Raw genomic sequence first — 12,136 nt, 5'->3', positions numbered from 1 at the left:
ATAGGATTGTTGTGCAGATTAAAGGAAGTAACACAAGTGTGAAGAGCTTTGTACGTGGCATATAAATGATATTGTCGATGTTGATGTTAACTTGGAGGCACATTTGTAGGGCTAAGGACTTTATAGCTTTATGGTCCAAAGCCAAAATCATTACAGAAAGGTGTCATCTTTTAGAATATAAATGAACTGGTTAGAATCTCATGCGTTTGTTTGCTCGCCTGTTTTGCAGAAGAGCGGCAGAGAAAGCTCCAGGAGTACCTAGCAGCCAAGGGAAAACTGAAGTGCCAAAACACCAAGTGAGTTTGTCTCCCACGGTTATGCAAAGTTCCATTGCCCTGGTTGCTAATAGCAACTTAAAGCCTTTTCAAAACATAGCCCTTTTGTTTGCAGTCTGCTCAGACTTGCCTTGGGATCCTATGATTTTTCAAAAAGGGCATTTCCAGTCCAGGCATGACAAAAATGTTGGCAAAGATTTAAGCATTACTACTGTGACAGTCTCCAAAGGCGGGAGAGGAGGGTCTACAATATCACCAGCAATGCTGCAAGCTTTTCCTCTCCCTGCTGTGTTTCCTGGGAGAGTGATTCTCGGTGAAGGCAGTGTTTGGCCAAGGAGTTGAATGATCCTGGTTCTGGTGCTTCTCTCTAAAGCAGGAGAGCCGGTTCAATCCATCCTCCATAAGCTGCACACCCACATCCTCCAGCCTGACAGGGCTCTTTGGTCTTCCTCTTAGCACTTACTCTTGAGGCGAACAGAATATGACTGCTTCACTTTGATCTTTTGTCAACATCTTGTCATCTAAATGGTGTTATCTCACTTGCCTTAGCATTGATATGTTTTTCTACCCAACATGTTGCTAAATTTTTATGTGAAAATCAATTTTTACAAAGTTAGCTTTCACCCTTTGTTTTAGTTTCTTGTTACTTTGGGTTTTTACTCGACTCTTATTTCCTTGATTAAATAAACCTAATTCACGTAGTCAACATTATTTAATACCTATAATGTATCAGTCATTCTTGCTTCTGAAGGTATGCGGTCCCTGCCTTCCCAGGACTTATATCCAAGATGGGAGAAACAAGCATCAAGTCATGATCAAAGTCTCTGTTAGTCTGGCAGTTTATGATCTGTGAAGATTGAGTCTAAATTCTCTGCTTTTCTCTTTTTTTGCATTTTCTCTTTCACTACCTAGGTTTCATATGTGCCTCAGTATTTTTTATTTATATCACTTTCCCCACCTGAAAATTCACTATTTGAAGATACGTAAAAAACAAGCAAGTTTTTTCTTAATTATAATTGATTTAATATAAATGAATTTACAAAACAGAAACAGATTCACAGACATAGAAAACAAGCAAGCTTTTTAAAGAAGCATTTAATTATCTTATTTGGCATTGAGTCTCTAGCGCCCAGCACATTGCAGTATTCCCGGAATGATGTTCCAATGAGTAAGACTATGCAGATATGAAGAAAACACATATTTTATTAATACTGTTAGAATGTTATGTTTATGCATAGGACATCTATAAAAGGATCACAGAAAAAAATGGGCAACAGTGGTTGTGGTCACTGAGGAGTAGAATAATAGGACTAAGGAAGGGATGATAAGGAGACTTTCTATCAATCATAATTTTTGAATTTTTTTTTTACCATATATGGAAATTCTAATGATTTAAAATTCTAACCGTAGACATTTTTAATCACTGTACTGTTAATCACTGTACTTCCCAAGCCTTGCTGATTCTTCTGTACCAAGAACTGATCTTATTTCATCTTTTATAGGCCTTATCTAAAAGCCAAGAATAATTGCCCGAAGCCTCCACCTTCTAAATTGGTAAGTAGAAATTAGTCTTTTAAAAAATATCCGTTTTGGATGATTAGCAATAAAAATAATAAACATGTTAACAACCTAAAGAACATGTTTTGCAAAGGTATTTACATAAATATAAGAACAGTTTGGTTTAGTAAGCAATAGTATCATTTTTTGAAAAATACAACATACTATAGTTCAGTTTATTAACCAAAAAAAATCTTTAAGTGTACTTTGGTCCTCTTAACGTTTATTGAATACTTACTATGTGTCTGGCACTTTTCTGACTTGCATTAAGTCCTTGAGTCCTTACAACCTTATGAGGTAGGACTATTAGTAGCCCATTTTACAGATGAGGGAACTGAGTCACAGAAGGGTTAAGTTCCCAAGGTCACATAGTTATTAATCTCTTAATAGGTTGATAGGATGATAGCCCATGGTCTTAACTACTTTGGTATGCTCCCATGAAGTTAAATAGCTCAGTAGTCGTTAAAAGAGAACATCTGTGTTGGATCTTCCAAGCTACTTAACAAGCCTATGCTTCCCAATCAGTTCGGCTCAGCTAGACTGTGGATGGAATGATAAAAAGATCCTAACATACTTAAGGTTTAAATGGGAGAAATTATCCTCCTGAAAATGGCACAAATTCTTCATCTGCAATAAAATAATCAATAAAAATCCCAACTTTAATTTTTAAAGCCATAGTTTTATCTAAGTTCAAAAGTGTAATTGAAATAATGTTGCCCAAAGTGTGACATTGGTGCCAATTTTCATAAATTTTAATGATTCGGTCATTAAATGCACACAGACACACACACATATACATATATGCCTATATGCATAGGCATGTATAGATCATCTATAGACTATATATGTTATGTGTACACGTGACATAGTTAGACACTGTGGAGGATAGAAAATGCATAGAAAGCAGAAGTGGTGCATGATGATGTGAACAGTTGAGACTTACTGGGTAGACTTTTTTTTTATATATAGATTTATTTATCTTTTATTTATTTATTTTGGCTGCATTGGGCCTTCATTGCTGCACTGGCTTTCTCTAGTTGCGGAGAATGGGGGTTACTCTTCGTTGTAGTGCGCAGGCTTCTCGTTGAGGTGGCTTCTCTTGTTGCGGAGCACGGGCTCTAGGCACGCAGGCTTCAGTAGTTGTGGCATGTGGGCTCAGTAGTTGTGGCTCACAGGCTCTAGAGCACAGGCTCAGTAGTTGTGGCACACGAACTTAGTTGCTCTGCGGCATGTGGCATCTTCCTGGACCAGGGAACGAACCCATGTCCCCTGCATTGGCAGGTGAATTCTTCACCACTGCGCCACCAGGGAAGCCCCTGGGTTAGACTTCTGCTTTAGGAAGATTGAACTGGTATAGCATGCAAGGCTTAAAAACTCTGTTGGAAGGGGCCCTCATTAAGAGCTCCCAGAAGGTTTGCTTGAAGCTGACAATACTGATTTCAGTAAATCATCTCTTAAATGAGGTGATACCTACCCTTTACGGTAGGTATCACAGTAGTGAAGATAAAAATGAAGTGGGGAAGGCAGTTATGGAACTTGGGAGAAACTCAACATACTAGGCAGATAACTCATTACAATTGTATAATGCTTCACAATTTATAAAACATTTTTTATATATAACCATAAGAGTTAACATTTGAGTACTTATTATTATCCAGATACTGGATGAGACACTTTACATACAATATCTCAATTAATGTTCAAAACAATGCTGTAAGCAGGGAGGTCATATGATTTAATGTCCAGAGACTTTTGAGAGTAAAAGGAAGTGCTATTAATATGTTGGGCCAACAGGCATAAATCAAAACTATCTTGAAAAAACCAGGACTTTATAGCACCTTCCCTAGTTTATAGATATCATTATTATTATTATTATTATTATTCCCATTTTACAAATGAGAGGACTGAGGCTCAAGGAGACTGGCCACATTTATACAGCCAATAGGGGTCAGACTCAGGACCTGAACAAAGCTTTTCTGGCATACTCTTAGTGTACTGTTACCATGCCTCACTAATTGAAATTAACAGCCCTCACCATAACTGTTTCAGGTTTCATTCTGGCACACAAAGGAACACACAAAAGAAGTTTTTCATTTTCTGTTCCTATCAGGAGTTTTAACATATTTGAAAAGATTCCTTGGAGCCATCCTCTTAGATTTATTGAGAAACAGTAATGTATAATAGTTAAGAAACTGCCTTGGTCCAAATCCTGACTCCTTTGTTTTCTAGCTCAGGGACCTTGGGCAAGTTACTTAACTTCATCTGTGAGATGGGAATAATAGGAGGTTTCTCATAGAGTTGTTTGAAAGGATTGAGTTAATGCAGATTGAAGTACATTTAGAAGTGTCTGCATATTGGGATATATGTTCCTCTGGAGGTGCATAAAGCATCTCCAGCAGGTACACATTTTAACAGAACCAATTTCCACATCCTCAACTTCCATATGTGCTTTTGCCCAAAACTGATTTGTCATCGAATGTACTTCAGTTTCTCCTTTCCCACTTTCCTTGACACTGTCATCCTTCTTCCACTTTTCAGTTCTTTCTCTGCTTGTTTCGCTCTGGGATGGAATTATGTACCTCCAAAGTACAAAATCAAGGGACAATTTGAAATAATGGTGGTGATGTTCAGAAAGCCTTTTGCAGTTCAAGCAGCTTCTAGTTCTTTGCATTCAACATTGTCATGTGGAAGAACATTAAAAATAATTTTTTGCTGAGAGATCACTGTATGATTTTTAGCATATGCCTCTGGATGAGTTCAAAGAATTGACTGTAATTGCTGTAACAAAACATCTTCTATTCCCATCTACCTGATAATGTGAACAAATTTTCTGTGTTTTTATTTAAAAAGCCAAAGGAATAAAACTGATGAAGACCTCTGTCTCATTCTAGCAATAAATAATATAATGTCTTCCAGTAAATACATGAACTAATTGTGGGGGGGAAGCTCCAGCCAACTCATTAAGAGACATTTCCATTTCTTTATGAAAAAGTATTTTACTCTTTATGTTTAATAATTATTGATCGGGCTTCCCTGGTGGCGCAGTGGTTGAGAATCTGCCTGCCAATGCAGGGGACACGGGTTCGAGCCCTGGTCTGGGAAGATCCCACATGCCACGGAGCAACTGGGCCCGTGAGCCACAACCACTGAGCCTGCGTGTCTGGAGCCTGTGCTCCGCAGCAAGAGAGGCCACGACAGTGAGAGGCCCGCACACCGCAATGAAGAGTGGCCCCCACTCGTCGCAACTAGAGAAAGCCCTCGCACAAAAACGAAGACCCAACACAGCTAAAAATAAAAATAAATAAATAAATGAATTTTTTAAAAAAAAATAATAATAATAATAATTATTGATCAAAATTGGTAACATTTATCTTCTTTTGCTGAATTATTTATAGTTATGGTAAATACAGATTAAGGTAAATTTATAGACATGTATTTGTTGAGAAGTATGATAGGGTAATGGATTATAAACTTCCAAGCACAAATATCTGGTATAAAAATTTTGTGGTGAACTGCAATGAAAACAGACCAGGAGAAAAAAGAAAGGTATTATATTTTCAGTTGTTAAAGAAGAGTGTGTTTGTATAGTTTCTAAATGGATTATAGTGGGTATCAAATTTCATTTCATCTTGAAATGTCAATATTGACAGTGTGAGAGATTTTTCCTCTCTCTTGTCCTTTAAATGTAATCTTTGTGCCCTTACTGGAAAAAATAAAATAACATAATCCTTTCTACTCTGTGATACCATCTCTGCAAATTTAATAGGGAGAGACTTACTTTGCAAATGGAATGTTAATATTAGATGTCCACTAGATGGACTATTTTTTGTGGTTCCAGAGGATACCTCTATTCCTAATCAAGCTGTATCATCTCTGGATGTATTTTGCCTTCTCTACTATATTTGATGCATACTCAGATAAAGCTCTTGACACCAGAGCTGATACGTTATAGCCTAGAAATTCTCCTGACATAGGAATAATAGTTGGAGCAGACCAAAGAATGTCAAATATGCTCTCAAAAACCAGTCACATAAAAGGACAAGAGCCTCCAATCAGCGAATAACTTCTTTTTACTCTAAAGTTTTCCCACTCCCCTGCCCACCTCTGAGTCTCTGACAAATGCAAGTGATGTTGACTAACTCCTTTGCTACAGCAAACTCTAAATAAATACTTCCTGTGTGTAAAAAAAAAAAAAAAAAATATTGACAGTGTGCCTGAAATTACATATTTGCAGCTATTTAAACTAACAATGAAAAAATGTTAGCTATTAACTTTTAAAAGTATAGGAAGGTACAGAGTTTGTCAAAATTATTTTGGGAGTATATGAACAAAAATGTTTGAAAACCACCAATCAGATGAGCTCTACAATCCCTCCCAGCCCTATTCAGCCCTATTCAGCCCTCATGTCTTTGTATCACAATTTTCTGTTAGCACTCCTCAGGGGCATGTGTCATCTTCTCTCATCTTTGTATCCCCTTGCAGTCTAGCACAGTGCCTAGTATAGATGCAGTAAATCTCTCCTGATTTAAACCCTGGTCATATCCTTTGTGAATTTTCTCCCTTCTCTGGCTTCGTATGTACAAGATGAAGTGACCAAATTCAGTTTGTGTCACTTGTTCCTTCTTGTACATTCTGTCTTTGTTTTTTTTTTTTTTTTTTTTATCAGATCTATCTGACGTGAGTTGTCTGAGGCCAGGAGTCAGAGACTGAAGTTCTATCCCCAGCCCTGCCTCTTAACACTCTGCCTGACCTTGGGCAGCTCACGTTCCCTCTCAGATGAAGGGGCTCAATTTAATGATCTCCAAAATCCCTTCCAGCTCGAATGGTGTGTATTTGCCTATTGATTGCAGGCTATTCTGCTAGCCTAATGACTCTTCTAAGCCTAGTTTTTCTCTCAATGAAGTGCTTGAAACTAACTGCATGACCAGTTCTACCACTTACAGTAAGTTAGCAAGGCCAGGCTGATCTAAAATAAAGATATAGAAACTGTACAAGAGAGAAAATATTTGCAAATCTTGTATATGATAAAGATCTAGTACCCAAGATAAATAAAGAACTCTTACAACTCAACAATAAAAAGACAGCCCAATTTCTAAATGGACAAAGGATCTGAATAGAAATTTCTCCAAAGAAAGTATACAAATGGGAAATAAGGATATGAAAAGATGCTCAACATCAGGGAAATGCAAATAAAAATCACAGTGAGATACCACTTCACACCCACTAGGATGGTTATAATCAAAAAGACAGATAATATGTGTTGGGGAGGATATGGAGAAATTAGAACCCTTATGCATTACTGGTGGGAATGTAAAATGGTGCAGTCACTTTGGAAAATAGTTTGACAGTTCCTCAGAAGTTAATCATAGAGCTACCATATGACCCAGGAATTCCACTCCTAGATATATACCCAAGAGAGTTGAAAACAGATACACACACAAACACACAAAACTTATAGCAAATATTCATAGCAACATTATTCATAATAGCCAGAAGGTGGAAATGACCCAGATGTCCATCAGTTGAATAGATAACCAAAATGTGATATAGCCATAAAATGGAATATTTATTCAGCCATAAAAAGTAGTGAAGTGCCTGTGTGGGGACAAGGAATATATGGGAACTCTCTGTACTTCCACTCAATTTTGCTTTGAACTAAAACTGCTCTAAAAATAAAGTTTATTATTTAAAAAATAGAGTAATGAAGTGCTGATACATGCCACAACACGGGTGAATCTCAAAAACATTATGCTAAGTGGAAGAAGCCAGATTCGAAAGGCCACATATTACATGATTCCATTTATATGAAATGTCCAAAATAGGCAAATTTATAGAGACAGAAAATAGATTACTGGTTGCCCAGATCTGTGGGGAGGAGGAAATGGGGAGTGACTTCTAACAAATGTGGGATTTCTTTTCTGCAGTGATGAAAATGTTCTGGAATTAGGGGCGATGGTTGTACAGTCTTGTGAATACACTAAAACCCACTGAATTGTACGCTTTAAAATGGTGAATGGGGTGCAAATTATATCTCAATTTTTTTTTTAATATACAAAAACGAACAAGTAAGGACTAGCACATAATTGGAAAGCTTATACCAACATCCCTGCCTCTTCAGTAAGCAGTAATGAACAATAATGGGAGAGCCGAGGTTGATGTAAACGTTGGGGCTCAAGGAGTAACCCAGCTGTCGCCGCGTGAGCACATCGTCTGTCTCTCTACCTCCCACTCCCAGTGCCCCCTATAGCACCCATAAGCAACAGCGCACACGCCCAGGCCATCCTAAGGCGGCCATCTCTTCGCTCTTAAGGCCCAGTGGTTCTAGTTACAGACGTCCTTTACACGTTCACAAAGCTTACATAGTAATTATTCATCATATTATCAAACCAAAAATAGAGAACGGTAACTCTAGCACTGCCATATCTTTCCCTGGATAGTCTACAAATCTCTGCCAAATTCTCCTTTCTGAGTAACTGCGTTCAATGCGGATGCTCCAGAATCCACAGTGGCCTGTCCCTATTATTTACCATATTAATTCTAAACACCCCTCCCTAGTTCTAAAAGTTCTCTGCAACCTAGTCCTACCTTTCTTATCCAAAATTAAATCACATGACTGAAATATTTACTTGTTAATAATGTACAATCTAACCTTAAAACCCTTTCCTGACTTCACAAATATGACTGACTTTCTGCTGAGATGTTAGGTACTTATTCAGAACTGTTCCAAAGTATCTCAGGCCTCCCAGCATCTACCACATATCCATACCACTGATCTCCAGGATGAGACAGTTTCTTGAGTGACACTCTGACCTTTACAAAGGCAGTGTTGTTTTAAGAAAATTAGGGTAGCAATACAAAGTACTAGGAGGAACTTGGGAGGCACCCTAACATAAGTTTATTATGTATGTATCTTTCCAGAGTCCCTAGAAGGACACTTCCTTTGGATATAATGGGCATTCAGCAAGTACTTGTTTGATGGAGCCAAATTTATTTTTTTAAACAGCAATTTTTTTTTTTTTTTTTTTTATTTTACTTATTTTCTTTTTGGCTGTGTTGGGTCTTCATTGCTGCACGCGGGCTTTCTCTAGTTGCAGAGCACAGGCTCTAGGTGTGCGAGCTTCAGTAGCTGCGGCACGTGGGCTCAGTAGCTGCAGCACGCAGGCTCAGCAGTTGTGGCTCGTAGGCTCAGTAGTTGTGGTTCGCAGGCTCTAGAGTGCAGGCTCAGTAGTTGTGGCGCACGGGCCTAGCCGCCCCGCGGCATATGGGATCCTCCCAGACCAGGGCTCGAACCCGTGTCCCCTGCATTGGCAGGCGGACCCCCAACCACTGCGCCACCAGGGAAGCCCTAAACAGCAATTTTTATGTGTTCACTGCATCTCTGCTGAATTCTATCAAGCTAAAAGATTCTAATATATTTCTAATAGGAACTCCAGTTATAAAAATCATCTATTAGTGAGTCTTTTTTTTCTCAGGATTCAATTTTCTTAAATGCAATTATAAACAAAATAGCTAGTTTTTTTTATTTTAAAAACAATGGACTGTTGTTATGAGTTTACTTTTTTTTATATCTTTCTCTGTCTTTTTAGACTATTAGACCTAAAAAGGATGTTACCAACCATGTTGCTTTGCCTGTCAAAGCTACAAGACCCATCAGCATTAAACTTCAGTCCAGACCTGCCAGTATCACAAGGTCCCAGAGGCCAAAGTTGGAGCCACCAAAACTTCTGGGCAAAAAAAGGCTCACTTCAGAATGTGCTTCTTCTAACCCAAACTGTAAGCCTTCCGGAAGTAGTCAACAACAGCATGAATTTGGATCATCCACTACTGGAAAACTGTCAAGAAAAACCATGGGGTCACTTAATATACAGGAATTGAAAACTACAAAGCAGCAGGTAACACAACAAGGAACTGCTAAATGTACAGACTCTGTGGACAATACTCATGTTGAAAATGAATCCTTGGGTAGCTGTCTAAAAGAGATGAATAAAGAGAACTTGCCCCAAATCTTACCAGACTCTGAGAGGAAGCCAAATCCTGAATTAGGGACTGTAAGAAAGCCAAAAACTAATCAAACCAAGAGCAGTATGGCTCCTACTAAAGAAGTCTTGGGCAAAAGGTCAGTGAATAGTGCTGTTCTGAAAGAGAGAGTTAATAAACAATTTGTTGAAGAAACACAAATCAGGATTCCACCAGAGAAGTCTCAGCAACTCTCTAGAGGAACAGATCTTGCAAGACCAGGGGGAAAACCCCCAAAAACAGTTTCCTCTCACTTTGTCCAGACACTTAACAGGACTCAAGCATCAAAGAAAACAGTGGTTAAGGACATAAAGAATATAAAGGTTAATAGGGGTAAGTATGAAAGACCAAGTGAAACTAAGTTACAGTCATGCACTGTTACTGAACAGAAAGTAAAACATAGCAAACCCAGCACATACCCCAAAGTGCTTCAGAGAGGATGTAACAACAGACATCCAAACACAAAGCAAGATCATAAACCCACGCAAGCTTGTTGTAGACGTCGGACATCATATGTACTGCAAAAATCAAAAGCCATAAGCCAAAGGCCTAATTTGACAGTTGGCAGCTTTAACTCAGTCATTCCAAGCACCCCTAGCATAAGAGCAAATGGAGCCAAAGGGAATAAATGCAACAACAGCTGTCAACAAAAAGCACAGACTTTGGACTCCAAGTTGAAAAGGGCTCTTCCCCAGAACTGTTTTCTAAACAAGACAGCTCCCAGAACTCAAGCTGGTGGCACAACCATAAATGGAAGAGGACTCCCAAATGGTACCCAAACTAATCCAAATAAGAAGACCACAGCAGAGGATCGAAGGTACTTTATTTTAATTCCAAAATTTTGCAAATTAAGATGACTAGGCAAATTGACCATCAAGAGTGCGAAAGTCAGGAGATGGGTCATGAATAATGGCTTCTGAGTAATTTTTAGATATAACTCTGAAAAAAAGACAAAGCAAATATGAAGACTTGATAGAGCTGGGTGGTACATACATGTGTTCAAATTGTTCTCTATGATTTTCTATATGCTTGAAATAATTTATTTTTTAAAAAGAAATTGAAACAGAATAGTTGAATAAGAAGTAGAGGTTGCAGAGGTAGACCATTCATGCAAGAAGTGCCCTGCAGGGACTGAACAGCAACAGAAGAGGCAGGGTAGGAGGAGCCAGAGTAGTGAACTTACACAGCTAGGAAGTGTGGAAATGGTAGTCCCTTGTCAGGCCAACTAGTGTGAAATCTGAAAAGTTATCAGAGAAAAAGGAGCAGGAAACTTCTATGAGTCTGAGCAGGCCAAGTTTTGGAAAGTACGCTAAGGCAGAGAGAAGTAATCAGTTCACATACAGAGTTCAGATGTTAGAAGTCAGGATCTCAGGCTGCTGGGAGTTAACATTAACGTGTGTGATGCGTGAAACTGAGCCAAAGGATTTCATACACTTTCTGCACAGAACCAGACATATTCTCATGATGTGGTGAACCTCCCAGGAGAAGTACCTCTGTACACCTGATTGGAGTAGAAAATAAGGAGATTCCTGGCAATGGCAAAAGGAACATGTAAAATTAGGTGGTAGCTAAAAGGTATAGCAGAGTGAAGTGAGGGCAGGATTTATTCTCTGAATACAGCCCTGAGCACCACTGACAAGCTCTCTGCCCTCCTGAAGAGACAGAAAATAAACAACTTAATTCAGGGTGATGCGATTGAGAGAGGGAGGCTGGGATGACTTTAGATAGAAGGGTCAGGGAAGGTACTTTCAGCAGTGACATCTGGGCTGGGAAAAGGGCAGTGACAGGAAGAAGGACGAGTCTTCTGAGCAAAAAGAAAACTGAATGCAAAGACCTTGAGCTGGTGAATGAGGAGGTCAGGGTCCCTACCCTGGAGCTTGCAGTGTAGACCAGATAACAGACAATGGATCCTAAGACAGATTACAGTTGGACCAAGTTTGGTGACAAAAAAAAGGAGGAGTCTGTGGAGAAGGATAGATCACTCTCCGATTCCTCGAGTGTTCCTTTAGCACCTACACTGGGAGATACAGTGGTGAGCACACAGTCATAGTCTACTATTATGGAACGTTTTTTCTGGTGTATATATGGAAAGTACTAGAATAATAAAGCCAGGTCCTAGGAATACGTTAGCTTTAGAAAAGGCAAGTTCCCTCTTCATTTATGATTAGAAGCAAGGCTAAGGAGGTAAGAAGAATGCCGGGAACATAGGGGAAACACATGCCAGATGACTCAGCTTCTATCATGAAGCCGGTGAAGGGAAAGGGGAAGCACTTAGGGCTAATATAAGC

At 38.9% G+C, this 12,136-nt stretch overlaps 1 protein-coding gene across 2 annotated transcripts in view; it reads left to right on the top strand.

The window, feature by feature from the left end:
• The window catches only part of CKAP2L (cytoskeleton associated protein 2 like), a 34,572-nt gene that overhangs the window by 1,770 nt on the left and 20,666 nt on the right, over positions 1–12,136 (top strand). The window contains exons 2-4 of one of the 2 annotated variants that reach the window (XM_082357829.1): positions 230–296; positions 1,778–1,829; positions 9,419–10,665. In XM_082357829.1, the coding sequence (XP_082213955.1) occupies positions 230–296; positions 1,778–1,829; positions 9,419–10,665 (1,366 nt within the window). The remainder of the gene's footprint in view (positions 1–229; positions 297–1,777; positions 1,830–9,418; positions 10,666–12,136) is intronic. The other variant, XM_082357830.1, reaches the window with a different exon arrangement.

This window comes from Balaenoptera borealis, assembly GCF_965194805.1.
Source record: "Balaenoptera borealis genome assembly, chromosome: 15".
Classification (NCBI taxonomy): Eukaryota; Metazoa; Chordata; class Mammalia; order Artiodactyla; family Balaenopteridae; genus Balaenoptera; species Balaenoptera borealis.
Note: the sequence above shows the minus strand (reverse complement) of the source record. Positions and strands in the feature narration are given on the sequence as shown.